Source organism: Rhinatrema bivittatum, chromosome 8, assembly GCF_901001135.1.
Source record: "Rhinatrema bivittatum chromosome 8, aRhiBiv1.1, whole genome shotgun sequence".
Taxonomy (NCBI): Eukaryota; Metazoa; Chordata; class Amphibia; order Gymnophiona; family Rhinatrematidae; genus Rhinatrema; species Rhinatrema bivittatum.
Genome location: NC_042622.1, coordinates 173629967 through 173655187, shown reverse-complemented (window position 1 = coordinate 173655187; position 25221 = coordinate 173629967). Strand labels below are relative to the sequence as shown.

The 25221-nt window shown below is 45.8% G+C and overlaps 1 protein-coding gene across 4 annotated transcripts in view; it reads right to left on the bottom strand.

Annotated features, from left to right (window-relative positions):
• Positions 1-1636: 1636 nt before the first annotated feature.
• The window catches only part of RAD51C (RAD51 paralog C), a 123487-nt gene continuing 99902 nt past the window's right edge, over positions 1637-25221 (bottom strand). For 2 of the 4 annotated variants that reach the window (XM_029611461.1, XM_029611466.1), the window contains one exon: positions 13511-15557. In XM_029611461.1, coding sequence (XP_029467321.1) covers positions 15417-15557 — 141 coding nt within the window. In that variant the 3' untranslated portion in view covers positions 13511-15416. Of the gene's footprint in view, positions 1793-13510; positions 15558-16173; positions 16298-25221 lie in introns of those variants that run through there. The other 2 variants (XR_003858114.1, XM_029611462.1) reach the window with 2 other exon arrangements.

Sequence of the window (25221 nt, the reverse complement as noted above, 5' to 3'; positions counted from 1 at the left end):
ACCCGTCGCCGATGGGGGTCTGACTTGTCCCAATATCCACCGCTACAATGTAGCCCACCTGCTGTGCCATATCCGGGACTGGCTAGGACCTATCGCAGCTTTAACACCGAGAGACTTACTTAGGGATTGGTGTAAGCCATTGGAACTGGGCAATTTATTAGTGGCCCCAGGCTCCTCGCTCCCTGTCCACATCCGTTCTTTCCCATATTTTGCAGCCTGCCGTTTGGCATGGAAACGAATCTGCTTGCAACTCCAGGTCTCCTGGCAGACGTTAGCTTATGCGACTATTGTGGGACTCCCCACCTTCTCTCCTAGTTGGGAGAATTCAGCATTTACTCACTGGAGGGACGCCGGTCTTACTCATATTTCTCAATTGCTGGACTCTTCGGGAAGTCAATTGTGTTCATTTACGGACCTGCGAGCGGCCTTTGGGATCTCACACAGGAGTCTCTTTGCTTACCTTCAAATTCGACACTTTCTGCAAACCTGGGAAGGCCACCCAACAACGGTCTTTGATCTGGAAAGTCTAAACAAGTTCTTCTCACCCAGACAGCAACAGATGACTTGCGCTTCTATGGTGAAATTATTGCTCCCTCTGGAAACTTCAGAGAAACTACTGAAATTAGCGAATATGTGGACACAGGACTTAGCAAGTCCAATATCAGTATCTCAATTGGCTGGCTGCTTTAAAGCCATCGCGCATAGTGTGGAGAATGTGCAGTTGCTAGAAACACGCTATAAACTGTTACATAGAATCTATATAGCTCCAAATGTGGCCTTTAAATGGACACTGACGACTTCCGCGTCCTGTCTGAAATGTGCGGCAGAAGCTGCCAATCTCCGCCATAACTTTTGGGACTGTGCTGTCATTCAACGATTTTGGGACAAAGTTTTGGGCTACTTGGGACGCCTTTTGGCATGGAGCTTGCCCATGGATCATAAATTATGCCTGTTGTCCCTTATCAGAGACACTGTACCAGGGATTCACCGTCAAACACAGCGCACTTTCCTGAGTAAAGCTCTTCTGTTGGCCAACCAAACGATTCTGGCACAGTGGCTTCTCAAGGATCCTCCGACATTCATCCAATGGAGACTGAAACTACATAAACTTATTGTTTATGAACAGCTCTCGGCGAAAACCTCTTCCTCAGCCAAAAGATATGACATATTCCTAGACGTCTGGAAACCTTATCTGCTTTCCCTCAATCCTAGGGCCTGCAGTAAAGTTCTGGACCCCACAGTGTAGTTACATTCTCAGGTCTCAAATGGGCTGAGGCCTATTGTCTACTTTTCCGACCGATGACTCTCATTAGTCCGCCTACTCAATCGTTAGCTATGGGGTTATTGTTTCTATTGACAGCCTGAACGAAACCACCAGTAAGCACCCTGAAAGAAAGGGAGTACTTCACTATGGTTTAATGATCCTGGTACCTACAAGCTATAGGCATTTCACAAACCATTGATGACTGTTTATACTTAATACTGCTGTCATGCACTTATGCCTCTATAGAAGTATAACATTATTGGCCAATTGGATCAGCGCTGGGGGGAGGGGGGATAAATAATTAAGAGGACACACAACGACTAAAGGCAAACTGTTTATTTGTTTATTTATAACGCAGTCGCTGGATGGCAACATGATATGTTAATGTCACATTTCAAGTGTTACCACGTGAAGTCCCATCACTGCTATTCTCGCTGGAATGTATTCTTGCTTGAATGTCTTCTTGTTTAAATGTTCCTTCTTCATGTAAGACTTTATATTATAGGCCTTATCATGTTGCACTTCTTGCTTGTTGTATGAAAAATTTCAGAAATAAATAAATAAATAAAACACATAAAAATGATGTAGCCATCCAGGAAAATGAGACGCCCAGCCTACACTGAAGTGCCCCTCCAAAGCTGAGAGTTACTGCGTACTTTACAGCCTTAAATCCTTTTAGTTCCTCATGCCTATCAGTGAACATAAAACATGCTCCAGATGCTTTCCCTGTGATCAAACCTACTAAGCATTTCACACTCCAGCTGCAGAACAGAATAAACCTCTTAGCACATCTGGCCCTTTATAGCACCATCTCACTGTGGTTGTGCGCAGACTAGTGTCAAGCAGTGCCAGAACTGAATTGAATTATGAATGTTTTAGTTGTAATTCGCTGTGATCAATGTATACTGAAATTTTATCAGAATATAAAAACATATAAATAATCAAACTGTGGAGACCTAATACTTCTGAATGGAAAGCTAGCAGCACGTAAACCAGCATAATTATCCCAGCCTCTGTCTGCATGATCGCCAGCATCATTTTCTAGCTAGGCAGGGGAGCAGAATAATGTGGCAGAAGGCTCACAGGCTGCAGCACGATATACAGGAAGACATCAATTCCCACTGAAGGCTTTCATTGCTCTCTGATGTCAGTGCTCCTCAGAGCTTTTTCTCTCCCTGTGGTTTCCAAGGGCTGCCACAATTGTCTTCCCGTCACAAACCCCAGAATCTACTCCGGATATCACTTGTTACAAAGCTCTTCCAGAGTCAAGGATTTCTAAACTTGGACTCTAGCTTCCACCATTAAAAGACAAAGCTCTCTATGCAACCCTTGGTATTTTCTGTTTTGTTTTTTTTATTAGGTGTTCTGTAAAGCAACAAAGAACACTTTGTGTGAACAACTTTTCCAATAATTTGTCAGGCTATGACCTAGCATCCCCATCTAAACCAGTCATCCTATGTTGCTGTCTGATGTGGGCTGTTGGTCCCTTTAATCAGGCATAACAGGGTTGGGGGTAAATGTAAAGTTCCTGGATGGAATAAACAACTGCTTCATGGAGGAATTTATTCAGGAATTGACAAGAGAGGGAACTATTTTAGATCTAATTCTTAGTGGAATACAGGATTTGGTGAGAGAGGTAATAGTAGTGGGGCCACTTGGCAATAGCGATCTTAAGATGTTCAAATTTGAACTAATGACTGGAAGAGGGATAATATGTAAAGCTACAGCTCTATCACTAAATTTCAAAAGGGAACTTTGATAAAATGAGGAAAATAGAAAAAAATGGAAAGGTGCATCTGCAAAGGTTAAAACTGTACAACAGGCATGAACATTGTTTAAAAATACCATCTTACAAGCGCAGTCCAGATGTATTCCACGCATTAAGAAAGGAGGAAGAAAGGCAAAATGATTACTGGCATGGTTAAAAGCTGAGGTGAAAGAGGCTATTTTAGCCAAAAAAAAATCCTTAACTTAGAAGGATCCATCTGAAGAATAGAAGAAAAAGCATAAGCACTGTTAAGTTAAATGTAAAACATTGATAATGCATGCTAAGAGAGAATATGAAATGAAGTTGGCCGTAGAGACAAAAACTCATAATAAAAACTTTAAAAAATATATCCAAAGCAGGAAAACTGCGAGGAAGTCGGTTGGACCGTTAGATGACCGAGGAAGATAAGGCCATTGCAGAAAGGCTAAATGAATTCTTTGCTTCTGTGTTTACTAATTTATTTATTTATTTATTTAAAGTTTTTTTATACCGATTTTCCTGCATAAAATGCATATCAAACCGGTTTACAATGAAACAGAATGAGCAGGAAGTAAAATTCCTTAGTCTAATACATTTAAACGTCAATAATGAAATAATTTTAAACAAAGCAAAAAGCTAAATAACATTAATAAAAGTTAAATTATTAACATAAACATAAATATAATTATATTAGAAGGAGCACAAAGGTTAGCATGAAGGGAAGCACAAAGGGGAAAACCCCTTTGTCACGCCCGGCACGCGACGCCTGGTGTAATCGCGACGTTAATCGGGTCACCGCTGGCTGGTCGTCATGACATCGGGGGGGGGGGGGGGGGGGGGGGGGGGCGAGTCTTCACATCGCTGATTTTCTCTTTTAACATCTCAGTTCATTTTTACTATTTTTTTGTGTCTTTTTCTCACAAGATGTAGTTTTCTTTAAGTGCCCGATGGTAGTGGGCTGCCCCTCTGTAACAGCGCCTGGTGGAATCGCGCCGTTAATCGGGTCGCCGCTGGCTGGTCGTCATGACGTCGGGGGGGGGGGGGGGGCGGGTCTTCACATCGCTGATTTTCTCTTTTAACATCTCAGTTCATTTTTACTATTTTTTTGTGTCTTTTTCTCACAATATATGTAAGGTATTCATGTCACATCACTGCTCTTCAACCCAGAAAGGTAAGTCAAACGAATGCCTCCTGGAACAGCATAGCCTTCACCATTTTCCTGAAACATTTGAAGTCCTGCTTGATATGGTTTCTCCAAAGTCCAGTTTTAATGAGGATGTTGGGGAGATACCGGTTCCAGAGACGGTTTTCAGAGGTGATGAAGCCAGATGAACTGAACAAAAATACCGGTGAACCTGGAATATATAGTAGGCCAGATTGACAAACTAAAGAGTAGCAAGGCACCTGGACCAGATGCAGTAGCAGAGCGCGGGTCTCCGGCACTCGGGGGGTCAATGCATTTGTGCATCACCCTCACGCCCCCCCCCCCACCTCCATCCTTCTTGTATTAATGCTTAATTTTATAGAAAGTTAACAGAAACATTAGATCCAATCATGTAATAAAACAAATATCAATGTATTCTTTTATGAACCCATTTTCCAAAAAAGTAAATATCAACTACAATAAAACAGAAATAATCAAAGTTATGACAAGAACTTAATATTTGCATGGATGTAGAACAGAACTAGGACACAGAGGAGAGGATCACTTTGCTGTTGGCTGAAAATCAGTAAGTACTGCTTGGGGAAATTTTTAAAACTTAAACGTATTGGGGAGAAGTAAAACTACTTGGCTATATTTGTTTGTGTGTGTATTGAATAGCTAGTCAGAAAGGCAGGCAAAAACCAGGAGTTTTGTGTTTTGTAAATAGGTAGTCAAAAAAACAGAAGTTTGTACAGTATTTCGGCTAGCATGTAGTTTCTCTGTAGGGATTTGTAGCAGTCAATCTAGTTGTTTGTCCACTAGCTGGTGTATTAGTGTTTTAGGGCCTGGTGAGGAATTTGGATTGCTGCCTATACATAGATGGTAAATTAGCATTTTAAGTCCTGATGAATAATTACATTGCTGACTTTTCATAGATAAATTTGCTGCTGTCTGAATCCTGAGTTACTGCTGATATAACAAGGTTTCTAGGTGTTTTTTTTTAATAGGGGGTTTGTGTTAGTTCATAAAGTGCTTGGCATTGGAGGGAGTTTGTTTTGCTATTGCTGAGGTGACACCATAATTTGAATATAGCAAGTGTTGCTTACCTGTAACAGGTGTTCTCACAGGACAGCAGGATGTTAGTCCTCACATATGGATGACATCACAGGATGGAGCCCAATCACGGAAAACTTCTATCAAAGTTTCCAGAACTTTGACTGGCCCCTACTGGGCATGCCCAGCATGGCACTAACCCTGCAGCCAGCAGGGGTCCCCCTTCAGTCTTATTTGATAGCTACAGGCAGTGCCGAAAAAATAAAACAACAAAACGTTAAGAACCCAACACCGCGGGGAGGCGGGCGGGTTTCGTGAGGACTAACATCCTGCTGACCTGTGAGAACACCTGTTACAGGTAAGCAACACTTGCTTTCTCACAGGACAAGCAGGATGGTAGTCCTCACATATGGGTGAGTACCGAGCTGAGGATGTCCGAACATGCACTAAATGTACCCAATGGCGTGCAACAGGCACAACAACTGGGGTGGAATTTGGAAGAGGGCATCCTGAACCCCACCGGGCAGGCGGAAGGGTGTTGGTACGTCACGTTGGAAATAGGTTACGCAGGACAGATTGGCCGAAGATGGAATCTTGTCTTCCGACTTTGTCCAAGCAATAGTGGGCTGCGAAGGTATGGAGAGAGCTCCAGGTGGCAGCCCTGCAAATGTCAGGAAGCGACACCGATCTTAGGTATGCTACTGAAGTCGCCATGGCCCTCACAGAGTGTGCTTTAACATGGACTTGAAAAGGAATGCCTGCTTGCTGGTAGCAAAAAGATATGCAGTCCGCCAACCAGGAGGAGAGAGTCTGCTTACCCACAGGTTGCCCTAATTTGTTGGGATGGAAAGAGACGAATAACTGAGTGCTCTTCCTGTGGGCAACTGTACGGTCTAGATAGAAAGCTAGAGCTCATTTACAGTCAAGGGTATGCAGAGCCTGTTCCCCTGGATTGGAATGGGGCCTGGGAAAAAAGGTAGGTAGTATGATGGATTGATTAATGTGAAACTCCGAAACTACCTTGGGTAAAAACTTAGGGTGAGTGCGGAGTACCGCCCCGGTCCTGCAGGAGTTTAGTGTAAGGCGGATAGGTAACTAGGGCCTGTAACTCACTAACCCTGCGAGCTGAAGTGATAGCTAAAAGGAAAATCACTTTCCATGTGAGATATTTTAGGTCACAGGAGTGAAGAGGCTCGAATGGTGGTTTCATGAGCCAACCAAGAACCAGGTTAAGGTCCCAAGAAGGAGCCAGAGGACGTAAAGGTGGCTTGATATGGAGCAAGCCCTTTAAAAATCGTGTTACGAGGGGTTGTACTGATATAGGGACATCCCGACACCTTTATGGAAGGTGGCTACCGCACTGACATGCATTCTGATGGAAGAGGTTTTTAGACCTGACTCTGACAAATGCCAGAGATAGTCCAAAAACCTTGGGATTGGACAGGAAAAGGGATCAAGGGACTGCGAAGTGCACCATGATGTGTACCTTTTCCATTTATAGGAATAAGATTTTCTTGTGGAAGGCTTTCGTGAAGCTATCAGGACACGAGAAACCGAATCTGAAAGGTTAAGTGGTTGAAGGATTAACCTTTCAACATCCATGCCGTTAGGGACAAGGCCTGAAGATTGGGATGGCGTAGGCATCCGTCGTTTTGAGTGATCAGATGCGGGTCCGTTCTCAAGGGAATGTGCCTGCGGATGGAGAGATCCTGGAGTATGGGAAACCACACTTGGCGTGGCCAGTGAGGTACTATCAGGATCATGGTTCCTTTGTCCTGATGCAGCGTCACGAGAGTCTTCGAAAGAAGAGGAAGTGGAGGGAATGCATAGAGCAGACCGGTTGCCCACGAGAGGGAGAATGCATCTCTGGGCTGAGAGCGCTCACTCCGAATGAGGGAGCAGTAATTGTCCACTTTGTGGTTCTGAGGGGACGCAAAGAGGTCTGTCTGGGGGTATCCCCATTGGCAAAAGATTGAGGTCGCTACAGAGGGGTTGAGAGACCACTCGTGTGGCTGGAAGATGCGACTCAGTTTGTCTGCCAAGACATTGTCCACTCCCGGCAAGTAGGTGGCCCTGAGGTACATCGAGTGGGAGAGCGCTTCCGCCCAAATCTGCGCAGCTTCCTGACACAGGAGGAAGGAGCCTGTGCCTCCCTGCTTGTTGATGTACCACATGGCCACCTGGTTGTACGTCTGAATCAGGATGACTTGATTTGAAAGGCGTTTCTGAAAAGCCCTGAGAGCATATCACATTGCTCGAAGTTCTAGGAAGTTTATTTGATGTTTGGCTTCCTGTGGAGACCAAGATCCTTGTGTCTGTAGATTGTCCTCGTGGGCTCCCCACCCGAGGTTGGAAGCGTTGGTGGTGAGAATGAGTTGAGGATCTGGCACTTGAAAAGGCAGTCCCTGGAGGAGATTGGTCTGATCTTTCCACCAGGTGAGAGACAGACGGAGTGAGTTGGTGATGTGGACAATGGTCGACAGAGGCTGAACAGCTTGAATCCATTGTGACCTCAGAGTCCAATGCATGAGTCTCATGGCCAGGTGAGCCATTGGTGTGACATGGACGGAGGACGCCAAGTGTCCTAGCAGGACGAGGAATTGGCGAGCTGTTGCTGTATGTTGAGACTGCAACTGGTGAGCGAGGGCCACGAGTGTTAGCGCTCGTTGTCGAGGTAGAAAGGCTTTTGCCTGTAAAGTGTCCAAGTCTGCCCCAATGAACGACAAGTTTTGAGATGGGGTTAAATAGGATTTCCCGTAATTGACAAGAAATCCTAGAGAAATTAAAGTGTGTAGAGTGAACTCGAGGGACGACCGAGCGGCTTGCTGGGTTGGAGCCCTGATTAACCAGTCGTCCAGATAGGGGTAGACGTGCACACCTTCTTTCCTGAGGAAAGCTGCTACAACTACAAGACATTTGGTGAAGACTCGTGGTGCAGACGCTAGGCCGAAAGGAAGCACTCGATATTGATAGTGCTTTGGGCCTACTAAAAACCTGAGGTACTTGCGATGAGTTGGAGTGATCGCAATGTGTGTGTATGCGTCCTGGAGGTCCAGAGAGCAGAGCCAGTCTCCTCTTTGTAGAAGAGGTAGAAGTGAGCCCAAGGTTACCATCTTGAACTTTTCTAGCTGGAGGTACTTGTTGAGAGCACGTAGGTCCAGAATTGGACGAAGCCCACCGGATTTTTTGGGGATCAAAAAGTACAGGGAATAGAACCCTAGGCCATGCTGCGAGAGTGGGACGGGTTCTATTGCTCTTAACTGGAGAAGAAGGGAAACCTCCTGCTCCAGAAGGACAGAGTGGTCGGATACTCTCCACGCCTGCAGAGGTGGTGAGTCCGGTGGAAGAGTAAGAAAGTTTAGGTGGTAACCCTGAGCAATGATTGCTAGAACCCATTGGTCGGTTGTGATTGATTGCCACATGTTGTGAAAGTGGCACAATCGACCTCCCACTGGTATGCTTGGCAGAGGAATCTGACTGCTGCTCTCCAAGTGAAAGTCAAAAACCGGAAGCAGGCCCCGGCTGGGGAGCTGCTTGCGGCTTTTGCTTTCGGGCCTGGCGAGGCTGAGGCTTTTGATAAGGTCTTGTAGTTCGGGACCTTGCTGGTGGAGGATAGTACTTCCTTGGACGGAAGAATGACTTCATAGAGTCCTTCCTGAAGGGCTGTCTTAAGGGGAAGTCGGAAGGTATCGATGAGAGCTGTTTAAGGGCCTCATGATGGTCCTTTAATTCAGCCACTATTTGCTGGATCTACTCACTGAACAGATTGTCTCCTACACATGGTTGGTCAGAAAGCCTGTCTTGTACTTCTGAGCGAAGGTCAGAAGAACTGAGCCAGGCCCATCGCCTTGCCGAAATAGCAGCTGCAGACACTCTAGTAGAGGTGTCGAAGATATCATAAGCTGTTCTTATCTCATGCTTTTCTGCTTCAAACCCCTTGTTGACAAGGATTTGAAGCTGGTCTTGGAATTGTTCAGGCAGGGTTTCAGAGAAGTCCTGTATCTGTTTGAAGATGACCCTATTGTATTGGGTCATATACAGCTGGTAAGCAGCAATTCTAGAGATGAGCATGGCCCCTTGGAACACTCATTGACCAATATTGTCTAGGAACTTGTGTTCCTTAATAGGAGGGGTAGATGAGTGAGGCTTCATCCTTTTTGCTTTCTTTTGAGCCGATTCTACCACAACTGAGTGGTGGTTGAGCTGAGATTTTTGAAAGCCGGGGGCTGACTGCACTAAATAGGTAGTGTCAGTTTTTCTATGGACTGGGGCAATGGATCCAGGGTTTTCCCAGTTCTTTTTGAGGAGGTCAAGAAGAACTTGATGAACAGGAATGGAAGTGATCACTTTAGGGGCATCCAGGAACTGGAGCAACTCCATCATCTGGTGCCTATCATCCTGCTCCGTCTGAAGCTGAAAAGGGACCAACTCAGACATTTCCTTCACAAAATTAATGAAAGAAAGGTCCTCTGGAGGAGAACGCTTTCTACTTTCAGTAGGAGAGGGAGGTGAAGGTAAGTCATTGGTGTCTGAAGAAGTATCATCACCCCAGGTGTTATAAGGATCAGCAGACTGTCCTGTAGGACGAGAAGGGAATCGCTGGGGGGCACCATGGACGGCATCGGTGCCGGTATCGAAAGCATTGATGGCGCCGACGTACGTATCGCCCCCGATGAATGAATCAGTGGCGAGGGACGAATTGGCATCGATGGCTGAGGCAAAACTCCCGAAGGAGGGATGCGGAACGGTGTTTCTCCTCCCAATGAGGCTGTCAACGGGGAGCGCACCAGAGCCATCGGAGATCCGGGAATCACCGGTGGAAGGGCAGTTATGAGCGCCTCCATCTGGGATAGCAGTGGAGCCAGCGCTGCTGGAATCGGGTCGATGACCGGTTCCACAATCAGTGCCGGTGTCGGTGCCGAAGGGACCTGGAGTCGTTGCATCGCCTTGTCGATGGCCTCCTGGACCAGCCGGTCCAGTTCTTCTCGGAGACCTGGAGCAAGCAGCCCCGGCTCCGGAACAGAAGACGGAGGCAGAGGCATAGCTGGAGGGACCACCTTTACAGGCGGAATCTCGGCTCCCAAACCCCGATCAGGTGAGGGTGGCCTCGATGACCCGGTCGCAGGAATGGTCGGTGCCTTTCCTGGACAGGGCTTCTTCGACGGTGGCTCGGACGGTGGCGAGGGCGATGATTTTGCTCCCTCGACGGTCCGAGTCTTACGATGCCGATGTTTCTCCCTACAATCCCCTCGATCCTGAGGGGGAGTAACGGGCGCCGATGGCTGAGAAGACGTCGATGGCGGACGGTCACCGGACAGTGGTCGATGCTGGTGCGACGTCGACGGTGCCGGTTCCGATGACGTCGATGCAATGGACGGAGTCGGGGTGTGAGCACGGAAGAGGAGTCCCATCTTCTCCATCCTTGCCTTGCAACCTTTGGGTGTCATGAGGGCACATTTGGTGCAAGTCAGGACATCATGCTCCTGGCCTAAACACATTACACAGACGCCATGAGGGTCTGTGATAGACATGGTGCGAGTACAGTCTGGGCACCGGCGGAACCCCGACGCCATGGCCATAGAAAAAATCGAGCCGCGGGATGGATGACGGCCAGCAGGCCGCAAGGGCCAAACTCGATGGTAATCGACGAAAAACTGTCAAAAAACTTACCGGAGTACTGCGGCTAGAGAGAAGTTAGAGGAGTGACCCCTTTGGGGCAATTTAACGTTAGTTAATTCAGTGAGGAAAATTCCTGTCAGGAATCTCCACAGAGCTCCTAAACCGCAAGGCTACTGCAGCGCGGAAAAAAGAAGACTGAAGGGGGACCCCTGCTGGCTGCAGGGTTAGTGCCATGCTGGGCATGCCCAGTAGGGGCCAGTCAAAGTTCTGGAAACTTTGATAGAAGTTTTACGTGATTGGGCTCCATCCTGTGAAATCACCCATATGTGAGGACTACCATCCTGCTTGTCCTGTGAGAAATATAAGAACATAAGAACTGCCAAACTGGGTCAGACCAAAAATCAATCAAGTCTAGTATCCTGTTTCCAACAGTGGCCAAGCCAAGTCACAAGTATCTGGCAAGTATCCAAACATTAAATAAATCTCAAGCTAATTGCTTATTATGGATTTTTCCTTTAGGAACTTATCCAAACCATTTTTAAACCCAGTTACAATAACTGTGGTAACCACATCCTCTGGCAATGGATTCCAGAGCTTAACTATGCACTGAGTGAAAAAGAATTTTCTTAGATTTGTTTTAAATGAGCTACTTGCTAACCTCATGGCGTATCCCCTAATCCTTCTATTATCCGAGAGTAAATAACCGGTTTACATTTACCTGTACACCTCTATCATATCCCCCCTCAGCCTTCTCTTCTCCAAGCTGAACAGTCCTAACCTCTTTAGCCTTTCCTCGTAAGGGAGCCGTTCCATCCCTTTCATCATTTTGGTCACCCTTCTCTGTATTTTCTCCAGTGCAACTATATATTTTTTTTGAGATATGGGGACCAGAAATGCACACAGTATTCAAGGTGCGGTCTCACCGTGGAGCGATACAGAGGCAGTATGACATCCACCATTTTATTTGCCATTCCCTTCCTAATAAATAATTCCTAACATTGTTTGCTTTTCTTTTTAACCGCCATAGCACACTGAGCTGACAATTTCAATATATTATCCACTATGATGCCTACATCTCTTTCCTGGGTGGTAACTCCTAAAATGGAGCCTAATGTCATGTAACTATAGGGTTATTTTTCCTTATTTATTTATTTAAGGCTTTTATATACCGACTTTCTTGATACAGATCAAATCAACTCGGTTTACATCGAACTAAGCAGAACTATAACCAGCAATTCAACAAGAGACGTTTAGAAGGAGCATAAAAGTTACATTATAACAAAGTTGCCTTAACAGGGAGAAGGAAAAAATATATATGCATATATATTTTATATATATATGCATCATCTTGCACTTGTCCACATTAAATTTCATCTGATATTTGGATGCCAAATCTTCCAGTTTCACAAGATCCTCCTGCAATTTATCACAATCCGCTTGAGATTTAACTACTCTGAATAATTTTGTGTCATTAGCAAATTTGACTACCTCACTTGTCGTACCCATTTCCAGATTATTTATACATTTATATTAAAAAGCACCGATCCAAGGCACTCCACTGTTTTACCTTTTTCCACTGTGAAAACAGCCCATTTAATCCTACTCTGTTTCCTGTCTTTTAACCAGCTTGCAATCCACAAAAGGGCATTGCCTCCTATCCCATGACTTTTTAGTTTTCTTAGAAGCTTTTCATGAGGCAGGCACTCACACACACACACAGGAAGCAGGTACTCTTACACAAACATAGAAGCACTTCATATATACATGCACGCTTGCAGGCAGGTCTGAAGACATTCTCATATACACACACACAAGCAGGCAGGCACTCTCTTATATATGCACGCAGGCAGGTCAAGGCCTCATTTTCAGCCGCTGTGGGATGGGCTCCATGGTGGCCTGGGCTTCTTTGGCTGCTATGGGATGGATTCCATCACAGCTTGGGGCTTCTTTTTCGCTGCTGTGGGACAGGCTCCATGATGGCTCAGCCAGACCTGTTTACAGAGGCCGAATTCCTCCTCTTCAACTGTCGGTACCTGATGACGTCATTCAGACTCCAGTACCTGAGGCAGCGGCAGACCGTAGTAAAGCAAGACCACGATCCTCTGATTCATTTGAAGCAGAAAGGCTGACTGAAGGGATTATTGTGGCAAAGCTAGAGGAAAACAAAAGACATATGCTGCCCCACCTGACATGAGACTTCTCCTTCTATAGCTGGCAGAAATTTGGAGGGGGCAAAGCCCCTGTGATCTCCCCACCTATAGCCACACCATTGCAGCTGCCATTTTTAGGAAGTTAGACATTATAGGGCACGAGAGTGCTGCACAGGATTGCAGGCAATGACAGAATGCAGGATGGTCACACCGTCACGGTACTGGAGGAGCTAACAAAGTCCCAGGCCACACACCCACCCAAATTAGGGAGCAGAGCACTAGAAAAACACCCGATCCAGACTTCCCTACTATGCTGAGAGACAGTGCTTGCTGAAAATTAGCAGGGCCAGACAGAACCCCAGCGGCAGCAGAGAAGCAGCACTCTGCCACCAAGCGCGGAGGCCTGTCTTGAGTCATTCTTGCACATGCAGTGTGCTTTTGCCAAAAAAAAAAAGAGTCAGAAGTCTGAGCTGCTGCACCTTCGTGTAAGCTGGCACCTGTAATGAAAAAAGTTTACCAAAGGACAACAGAGACAGTGTATTTCTCATAATCAAAAGCCTTTATTTCTTATGCGCATAAGGAAGTCAGCTCCTAATCCTGAGAAACTGACTTGATTAGATATTCAATTGGTTAGCCTTAAATACAGTTTTGCCCTAGTAATTAAAACAACACTCCTTTGATTTAAGGTCACAAGATGAAAAGCAACATTTGCTTACATCTGACATTCCAAAGATTCCTGGGAAACTAACTAGCCTTGATTTTATAACTTTTCATTGTGTTGCCTAAAAATACAAAGAGATACATGTGTTTTTTCTGTTATCTAAGTGTGAGACAGTTTCAGAGACAGTTTCAAGACCGAGCAGTGGCTCCTGGAATCCTTTTGGTAAATTTCCATTAAACAGATGGCCCTAATAAATTTTATTATCACAGTCCCTCCTTTAGGTCCAGGGGGCAATGCTTGCCTTAAATTCTTACTATATTTTCACTCATAGTACATAACCTATTAAATTCCTCATCTGAGGATACGTTCTGGGGCACTGCAAGTGTTGTTGAGACCATTATTTTAGGAATACTTTTTTTTACATAACATGACAATGCACTGAATGGATACATATAAAATAAGAAGGAATACTATAATTGTTATAATAATCATCAACAATCTTTGGCCCCAAAGTCCTAGCATCCTTCCTAAACCAAAGACATCCCATGAGGGGTTTTCTGTGTCAGTATAATGAGAAAGGTGTGACAGTAAAGTATCTATAGCTTGCATGTGACTTCTAATACTACCATCATTATTAATATAGGAACAACAAGAAAAATTAATAAATTGACAAACCCCTCCTTTGTCAGCAAGCAACATGTCTAGCGCCATATGAGTATCTAAAACTACTTTTTTAAGAGACTTGATCTCTAGTTGCATTAGTCCCATAATCTTCATTGTCTCGGTCATTGTGACTTTCACAGTGGCAGAAAGATTTTTTTAAAGCACTTTCAAGTTCAAAAATTCTTAAACCAGGAAAAACAGTCCTCAGAATAGGATGAAAGGGATCACTGTCCATCTGGAAATCGAATAGTGACCTGTGCCTTCTCTTAGGGGCAAATCAGTTCTGAAAATGTTTGTTGAAAGAAAACAATGGTACAATGTATCCAAAGGAAAACTGAGCAGTAATATTAAAGGAAATAGTCTTTACTGCTCCCCACAGTGCAAAGAACCATAGTCCTGAGGTACTATAAACTGATAGTCTGCTGTCATTCACTTTTATCTCAGAGGTGGTAAAGTAGATTTTTGATATGTTCCCTCCGGTTACAACAGGAAGGCCCAACATAGAGCAGCCTTGCGCTTCAATATAAGCCTTGGCAAGCAGAAACATGGGAGAAGGGTGTACTCATCATGAGTATAGTTCCCAGTACACCTAAGGTTGTGTCCATAACCAGTAGGGCAGGTTCCCCGAATCCTTTTCTCAGCCTCCATAGGGCACAGCTGGCGAATTGCATGGACTGACTGGCTGCTCTTGCTGCGGTCACGAGGTAGAGTCCTGTTAAAGCATGGAGGATACCTGGGGCATTTATGCTTATAGTTCCCACAGTATGAAGGATGTACCCCGGGGACCTTGTTGTAGACCTTATACAGGTGAACAGTCATATTTAGTTCATGGTCAAAACATTCATGCACACAGCTCCATCGTGCAGACAGATGATACTTCACCACACAATAGTAACCCCTTTTGTAGGTGATGGTCATCGTATCGGTACAGTTTGCCCAGAGAAGCAACAGCAGGATCATGTCTGTTCCAGTAGCCTCGTGAGAGAGTTCTATGTCCCGGAGCTTCCTGCTGTTGTAGTACTGTAAGCCTTTTTACAGTGAGAAAGGTGTACCCAGGTAGGGTGTCCTCCTAATTTTACTGCAGAATGTGAAGTTAAAAGTACCTGATAGGGTCCTCACCACCTGGGGACCAAGGAGTTCTTTTGTCGGAAAATCTTTAGAAAAACAAAATCACCTGGTTGCACACTCTCAGTGGACGCAGGGTACAATGAAGGAAAAGATGCTTGTACTTTCTGCCAGTGTGAAGTCAAAACTTTCTGCAACATAAATAATGGTTAAGATATACCTCCTTTTGTATCACAAATAGTCCATGTATTCAAGATTTCCCAAGAAATCAAGATTCCCTTTGCTATCTCCTGATATCCCATTTACATTATTATGATCTACTTTTATTGATTTTTGTCCTTTTTTTTTTTTATACCATAAGCAGGGATGCACTTCCCATACTTATCCTAGCCTTTTCCTAGGCTATATTCCCAGGAAATTCATCTCCCTGTATCCCAGTCCTAGACTTTCCCAGAGAATTCGTCTCCATGATTTTGGTCCATCTAGACTGACCCAGCCTATTTACCTTAGGCTGTATATCCAGGGATTTCACCTCCCTGTATTTCACCGGGCCCGGTATTTTTCCCAGGAGCCTAGCACACTGTATTTAAGCTGCCAGCTTTTCCTGGAGCCTTGCGCCCTGTATTTAAGCTGCCGGCTATGTCAGGTACCTTGTAATGCTGAATGCTTTTTTATTCATAGAAACACACAAGTCTCTTTATAATAGTGCAAAAACAATGAGTAAGCACATTTCCCTGAAAGGTCTCAATGTTAGTGCAATACAAATGGTACAGCACAAAAAAACAAAGAGAAAAAAATTAAAAATACCTTCAGGGATCCTGTGTCCTGTATTCCGTTCGAATCGAGAGAAGGGCTTCTCGGGCTATGCTGTCCTGTTGCAGGCCAAGCCACAACCAGCACTCCCTTCTTTGATTCCCGGCCAATGCACCATCTGTGATGAAAAAAGTTTACCAAAGGACAACAGAGACAGTGTATTTCTCATAATCAAAAGCCTTTATTTCTTATGCGTATAAGGAAGTCAGCTCCTAAGCCTGAGAGACTGATTTCATTAGATATTAAATTGGTTAGCCTTAAATACAGTTTTGCACTAGTAATTAAAACAACACTCCTTTGATTTAAGGTCACAAGGTGAAAAGAAACATTTGCTTACATCTGACATTCCAAAGAGTCCTGGGAAACTAACTAACCTTGATTTTATAACTCTTCATTGTGTTGCCTAAAAATACAAAGAGATACATGTGTTTTTTCTGTTATCTAAGTGTGAGACAGTTTCAGAGACAGTTTCAAGACCGAGCAGTGCCTCCTGGAACCCTTTTGGTAAATTTCCACTAAACAGATGGCCCTAATAAATGTTATTATCACACGCCCTAGGGCATTGTCTCCCCATCCTTGCTACGCCACTCACCAGATAGTATGCACCCCAGGGTTTTGAAAGAACTTAAAAATGAAATTTCAGATCTATTAGTTAAAATTTGTAACCTATGATTAAAATCATCCATTAATACCTGCAGACTGGAGGGTGGCTAATGTAACCCCAATATTTAAAAAGGGCTCCTGGGATGATCCAGGAAATTATAGACTGGTGAGCCTGACTTCAGTGCCAGGAAAAATAGTGGAAACTATTCTAAAGATCAAAATCACAGAGCATATACAAAGACATGGTGTAATGGAACACAGTCAGCATGGCAAAAATGCGACTTGCCTCACAAATCTGCTTCATTTTTTTGAAGGAGTTAATAAACATGTAGATAAAAGTGAACTGGTAGATGTTTTGTATTTTGATTTTCCAAAGGCATTTGACAATGTCCCTCATGAAAGGCTTCTAAGAAAACTAAAAAGTAATGGAATAGATGGCGATGTCCTTTCGTGGATTACAAACTGGTTAAAAGACAGGAAAAAGAGCTGGATTAAATAGTCAATTTTCTCAGTGGGAAAAGTGTAAATGGAGTGCCTCAGTGATGTGTGCTTGGATTGGTGCTTTTCAATATATTTATAAATGATCTGGAAATGAATAAGATGAGTGGGGTAATCAAATTTGCAGGTGATATAAAATTGTTCATAGTAGTTAAATCATATGCGGATTGGGATAAATTGCAGGAGGACCTTAAGAGACTGGAAGATTGAGCATCCAAATGGCAGATGAAATTTAACGTGAACACGTGCAAGGTGATACATATAGGGAAAAATAACCCATGCTGTAGTTACATAATGATAGCTTTTAATATGAAACCTACCACCCAGGAAAGAGATCTAGGCATCATAATGGATCATACATTGAAATTGTCACCTGTGGGAAGTAAAACACCACACTTTTCCCTTGCGGGAAAGATAAAAAGTGAACGAATAAGATATTCAGCGAAACGAAGTCTTTATTGTAGCATTTGCAAATGGATGCCAACAGAGCCAACACATGCATGTGCTATCAATGCTGGCATAAGCTTGCTATTAAAATACAGGGATTTATATACTCAATTTAGTTCCTCTTTTTGTCTTGTGGTTAATTTGTTCTTTCTGTGACCTGATCGGGGAAGAGGGGGGGGGGGGGGGGTATAAGGGGGAGGTTAGGAGAAGGGGGGTTGGAGGAGGCTTGTGGTTGTTGCTTTTCTTGTACTTCCCTGTACCTGTTTCCTGGGAACAGAGGGGGGTATAAGGGGCTGCTTTCAGCATAGCCTTTCTTAATATTGCAGCTAACAGTTTCTGTAGAGAGAAGTGACCTCACCAGAGTTGTGCAGGCTACTGTGTACTTTGGTTATACTGGCCAACAGTTTCACACTGTCAGGTTCCTCTTTTCTGCAGAAACTGGGTCAAACACTAAATGATTTCTAACAAGCCAGATTATACTTTTTCCTATAGCTTCTATTCAATGTAAACCGGCATGATGTGTTCCACAAATGTCGGTAAAGAAAAGTTCATAAATAAATAAAATAAATATACAAGTTATAATTCTTAACACTTGCTTTACCTCTATCCACTATATTTGAGCCAAGCTTAAAGTGTAATGTTAGCAGTCAGTTCTTCCCACCCTATCTATAGCTTTAGCCTGATTATAGCCGAATAGAGTAGGTCTCTGTAATGGCAAACACACCAAGCATTTTATATTCATTTTTGTCAATGCAATAGCAACATTATAATTCTATTTATAACACGCCTCAGTGTGCTGCAGCAGTCAAAAAAGCAAACAATGTTAGGAATTATTAGGAAGGGAATAGTGAATAAAACGGAAAATGTCTTAATGCCTCTATCACTCTATGGTGAGACTGCACCTCGAGTACTGTGTACAATTCTGGTTGCCGCATCTCAAAGATATAGTTGCACTGGAGAAGGTACAGAGAACAGTGACCAAGATGATAAAGGGGATGGAACAGCTCCCCTATGAGGAAAGACTAAAGAGGTTAGGACTGTTCATCTGGGAGAAGAGAAGGCTGAGAAGGGATATGATAGAGGTCTATAAAATTACGAGGTCTAGAATGGGTAAATCGGTTATTTACTCTTTCAGAAAATAGGAGGACTAGGGGCACTCCCTGAAGTTAGTAAGTAGCACATTTAAAACAAATTGGAGAAAATTCTTTTTCACTCAATGTATAATTAAGCTCTGGAATTTGTTGCCAGAGGATGTGGTTAGGGCAGTTAGTATAGTTGGTTTTTAAAAAGGTTTGGATAAGTTATAGGAAAAGTCCATTAATTGCTATTATTCGAGTTGACTTAGGGAATAGCTACTGCTATTACTGGCATTAGCAGCATGGGATCCACAGGAAAATTAGTTCTTACCTGTTAATTTTCGTTTCTGTAGTACCACGGATCAGTCCAGACAGTGGGTTGAGCCTCCTTTGCAGCAGGTGGAGACAGACTAAAACTTGAAGGATGCCCTATATCAGGACTGAGCCTATCCTCTAGTCTAACCCTTCAGTATAACGTATGTCAAAGCAGAAAACAACAAACCCAAGAATAGGATCAAGCAAGTAACCATAAAGCTCAAAGGAACAACTATAGAATAATGTAGAAACATGGTATACCTATACGTTCTTGCATAAACTTGGCATAAAAAACGACCAAGGCTTCCGGTTTAATTGCTCAGTAATCTTGCACAAAGTGAAATATGAAAATCTGCGTACCTGCAAGAAAACAAGCTTTGAGAGGACAGAAGACAGACAGGGAAGGGCGTCTGGACTGATCCGTGGTACTATAGGAACGAAAATTAACAGGTAAGAACTAATTTTCCTTTCCTGTACGTACCCGGATCAGTCCAGACAGTGGGATGTACCAAAGCTTCCCTAAACTGGGTGGGACCGAGACAGCCCCGCTCGAAGCACTTGCCGCCCAAAGGAACCGAAAACCGGAGCGTGCACATCCAGACGGTAGTGCCAAGCAAAAGTGTGCAGAGTCGTCCAAGTGGTGGCCCTGCAAATCTCCTGTGGGGAGACAGATTGACTCTCCACCCACGAAGTAGCCTGAGAACGTAGAGATTGGGCCTTCAGACCCTCAGGAAGCGGACGACCTTGACAAAGATATGCCGAGGAAATGGCTTCTTTCAACCACCGCGCAATCGTGGTCTTAGAAGCCTGTTTACCCCGGTTGGGACCACTCCAAAGGACGAAGAGATGGTCCGATACGCGGAAGTCATTGGTAACCTGGAGATAGCGAAGCAAGACTCGTTTGACATCTAGCCGACGAAGGTCGCCACCAGCCGTACCTGCAATCTCCTCCGGAGAGAATGCGGGTAGTTCTACCGACTGGTTGACATGGAAGGCGGAGACAACCTTAGGCAAGAAGGAAGGAACCGTCCTGAGAGAGACCCCGGAATCAGAAAAACGCAAGAAGGGCTCCCGACAGGACAGCGCCTGGAGCTCGGAAATCCGGCGAGCGGAGGAGATAGAGACCAGAAAGATAGTTTTGAGTGTTAGATCCTTGAGCGTAGCATGGCGAAGAGGCTCAAAAGGAGCCGCACAGAGAGCACGAAGGCCTAGGTTGAGACTCCACGACGGACACATGGCACGAGAGGGAGGGGCGAAGGTGCCTAATGCCCCTCAGGAAACGAATCACGTCTGGGTGAGCAGCTAAGGAATGACCGTCCACCCGACCCAGGAGAGAGCCGAGCGCAGAGACTTGAACGCGTAGTGAACTGAAGGAGAGGCCCTTAGAAAGACCCTTCTGAAGAAAAGAAAGAACCAGAGGAATCGAGGCGGAGCGTGCCGGAACACCCGACTCCGCACACACGGACTCAAAAACTTTCCAGATGCGTACATAGGCCAGAGAAGTAGACTGCTTTCGGGCTCGCAGCTGGGTGGAGATGACCTCCTCCTTATAACCCTTACGGCTCAGACGACGCCGTTCAAAAGCCAGGCTGCTAGACAAAAGCGATCGGCCTGGTCGAAAAATACAGGCCCCTGCCGGAGGAGACGAGGAAGATGACCGAGGCACAGGGGCCCGTCCACCGCTAGATTGATGAGGTCCGCGAACCACGGTCTTCGCGACCACTCGGGAGCGACAAGAATCACCGGTCCCCGGTGGAGTTCGATTCTCCTGAGAACTTTCCCCACCAGTGGCCACGAGGGAAACACGTACAGAAGGACGTCCGCTGGCCAAGGTAGAGCCAGAGCATCCACGCCCTCTGCGCCGTGCTCCCTCCAGCGGCTGAAGAACCGATTGGCCTTGGCATTGCGCAGAGTCGCCATGAGGTCGAGGTGAGGTGGACCCCACCTGTCCACTATCAGAGCCATGGCCGCGTCAGAGAGCTCCCACTCTCCCGGATCGAGCGACTGACGGCTGAGGAAGTCGGCTTGAACATTTTCCTTGCCCGCGATGTGAGAGGCCCCAAGGCACTGTAGGTGTCGCTCCGCCCAAGAGAGGAGATGGCTGGCTTCTAAGGCTACCTTGGGACTGCGAGTGCCCCCTTGGCGATTGATGTAGGCCACTGTGGTGGAGTTGTCGGACAGGACTCTTACCACCTTGCCGCGGATCAGGGGAAGGAACTCCTGAAGAGCCAGGCGGACCGCCAAGGATTCCAGTCAATTGATGTGCCAGCGAGACTGAGTCTGCGACCATGTTCCCTGGGTGGATTGAGAAAGGCAGACTGCACCCCAGCCCAACAGGCTGGCATCCGTGGTCACTATCGTCCACTGTGGAGCTTGAAGAGGCATCCCTTGCAGAAGATGAAGAAGAGACAGCCACCACCGTAATTCGTCGACAGTAGAGTCCAAGAACGGAAGGACTATGTGAAACTACTCCGACACTGGCTGCCAACAGGATAGCAAAGCTTTCTGCAATGAACGCATATGAGTAAAAGCCCAGGGGACGAGGTCGATGGTGGAAGCCATGGATCCCAAGACTTGTAGATAATCCCATGCTGTCGGGGAAGGTAGCGCTATCAGATTCCGGACCTGATCGATCAGCTTGAGGGCGCGCGCCCATGGTAAGAAAACCTTGCCTACTCGGGTGTCGAAGTGGGCTCCCAGGAATTCCAACTCCTGAGAGGGCTGAAGCTTGCTCTTGGAAAAGTTCACTATCCACCCGAGGGAGGCAAGGAGCTCCAGGACGCGATCCACTGCCTGTTGGCAAGAAGTCGCCGACTTGGCCCTGATGAGCCAATCGTCCAGATAGGGGTGGACGAGAATCCCCTCCCGGCGCAGAGCCGCCGCTACCACTACCATGACCTTCGTGAAAGTGCGGGGAGCGGTCGCAAGGCCGAAGGGGAGAGCTCAAAACTGGAAGTCCTGATTGAGGATGTGGAATCGGAGATATTTCTGGTAGTCGCGGTGGATGGGAATATGGAAGTACGCTTCTGCGAGATCGAGGGAAGCAAGGAACTCTCCGGCACGGACCGCCGCAATGACCGCAAGCAGGGTTTCCATGCGGAAGTGGGGGATCTTGAGGGCCCAATTGACCCTCTTGAGGTCCAGGATGGGGCGGAAGGACCCGTCCTTTTTGGGCACGGTGAAGTAAATAGAATACTGGCTGGCGCCAATCTCCCTTTCCGGAAATGGGACCACCGCCCCCAGATCCAGAAGTTTGGAGAGAGTCTGCACCACCGCGTCCCTCTTGGCCCGTCCGCAAGGTGAGAAAAGAAAGAGATCCGGCAGTTCCCTGACAATCTTGAAAGCGTACCCGTCTTTGATAATGTCGAGGACCCACTGATCCGATGTGATTTTGATCCATTCCTCGAAGAACAGGGAGAGGCGTCCGCCGAGGTAAGGAACCGAGGAATGAGTCAGCTGAACTTCATTGCGTGGCAGGTTTAGTGGTAGCATGCGCGGGCTGGCCCCCACGAAAGGACTGCGACCAGGACTGAGCACGAGAAGAACCCCTCGTGGAACCGCTCCGCCCCCGAGGAGCGAAGTGACGCTGGCCCCTGAAACGAGAACGGGAGGGCGCGAAGGACCGGGAAGACTTAGGGCGGTCCTCTGGAAGCTTATGGACCTTGTTATCAGCCAAGGAATCCATAAGCTTCTCGAGATCCTCTCCAAAGAGCATCTTACCTTTGAAGGGCAGCGTGCCAAGCCGAGTCTTCGACGACTGATCAGCCGACCAATGGCGTAGCCAAAGGAGCCTCTGGGCAGCCACCGCCGAAACCATCGCCTTCGCCTGCACACGGACCAGATCATAGAGGGCGTCCAATACGTAGGCGGTTACGGCCTCCAGACATTCGGCTTGCTCTGCCTCTGCTGGCGGAAGATCCCGGGCGCAGAGTAACTGTTGGACCCACTGAAGGCCTGCCCACATCATGAGGCTGCTACAGCAAGACGCCCGGACCCCGAGGGCCAAAACGTCGAAGATGTGCTTCAAGTGAGCCTCTAACTTACTATCCTGTGGATCCTTCAGAGCCGTGGAACCTTCCACCGGAATCGTGGTGTGTTTGGCCACCGCAGAGACATAAGAATCCACAGAGGGATATCGCAGCAGCTCCAAACCTTCCTCTGGGAGGGGATAGAGCTTATCCATTGCACGCCCCACCCGGAGCAGAAAAAAGCTTTGATTGACAGCCTGCACAGCAGGAGAGCAGGAGGGAAACCTGCTGCCTCCTGCTTGTCTGGCTGCCGGTTCAAGGCCTGCTCTGACCAGAAAAAGGAAAAAATGCTGGTCAACTGCTGCAAATAAGTTAGAGGTAGGTGAGTACCTGCAACTTATTTAAAAACTTTTTTTTTTTTTTTTTACTGAGCACAGCAGCAGGTTCAAAAACCCTCTCGGCAGCCAGATGGGGGGGGGGAACGAGACCCAGAGAGACTCGGTCCCCACACCTGGAAGTGTCCACGGACTCAGGCTATGCGGTGCAAAAGGGGGCAAAGCCCCCCTGAGCCGGGCAAGAGCTGGGAGCCGGAGCCGTCTCCCATACAGAAAAAGGAAAAATCACTAAAAAAGACAAACTTTCCCTTTTTTTTTTTTTTTTAAACAAGCGAGAACCAAAAGAAATACTTGCTTGAGCCTACAAAAAGACAGAAGAAAAGGCTGACTAGCCTACAGCAGAGAACCGAAGGGGAGATGCTACACCTGCTGGAGACAGACAAATACTGAAGGGTTAGAGGATAGGCTTTGTCCTGATATAGGGCATCCTTCAAGTTTTAGTCTGTCTCCACCTGCTGGAAAGGAGGCTCAACCCACTGTCTGGACTGATCCGGGTACGTACAGGAATTAGTGTTTTGGGTACTTGTAATCTGGACTGGCCACTGTTGGAAACAGAATGCTGGGCTTGAAGAACCCTTGGTCTGACCCAGTATCGCAACTTCTTATGTGATAGGTGTCAATGTCACACATTATGCAGAATCAAACCTCAAGAGAACAGTAGAACAGATGCAGAGATAGTAAGAGGAAACCATCAGAGTGGTGTATGCATAAGTGCTGATATCTGGGAAGAGAGATATCACTCAACGCACAATAAAGCTCTGGAATTTGTTGCCAGAGGATGTGGTTAGTGCAGTTAGTGTAGCTGGGTTCAAAAAAGGTTTGGATAAGTTCTTGGAGGAAAAGTCCATTAACAGCTATTAATCAAGTTTTCTTAGGGAATAGCCACTGCTATTAATTGCATCAGTAGCATAGGATCTTCTTAGTGTTTGGATAATTGTCAGGTTCTTGTTGCCTGGTTTGGCCTCTGTTGGAAACAGGATGCTGGGCTTCATAGACCCTTGGTCTGACCCAGCAAGGCAATGTCTTATGTTCTTACCTCTTACCGTTAAAGCAGAAAGCAATGTTGGGGTTGCATCCAAAGTATCAGGCATGTTGGTTAAGGGTTATCCTCATGATTGTTTTCCCAGACTGTAAAATTCAATGTCCTTGGTGGTTGCTGTCTGAATCTAATTCCCCTTTTCCCCCTGCCGTAAAAGCAGAGAGCAATAATGGCGTTGCATCAACAGTATGAAGGCGTATTGGTTAAGGGTAGTAGCCACCACACAAGCAAGTTACCCCCATGCACTGTTTTATTTATTATTTATTTATTTACTTTTATATACCGACATTCGATCGAGATATCACATCGGTTTACATAAAACTGAGTGAATAGGGCAAGGTCTGCCCTATTTTACATTGTAACAAGGTAACTTATCTATGATCTAAAGAAATGGGTGGAAATAGTAACAAATATGATATATTAAGGGGATAGCATTTAAAATAACATTAATATTACTTTGTAATGAGGTAATTTGTACCTTATAACATTTTACATTGTAAAGAGATCACTTAAATAACATATAACACTTATATACATTGTAACGAGGTCATTTATATAACATTTTACATTGTAATGAGGTAACTTATATTAGGGCTAGAGAGAAACATTTCAAATTGATATGATGACATTGCTTGGGAGAGTAGGATTGGCTGGGGGGATTTGGTAGAGGCTTCGGGAGGTTAGCTGGGGGAGGCAGGGGT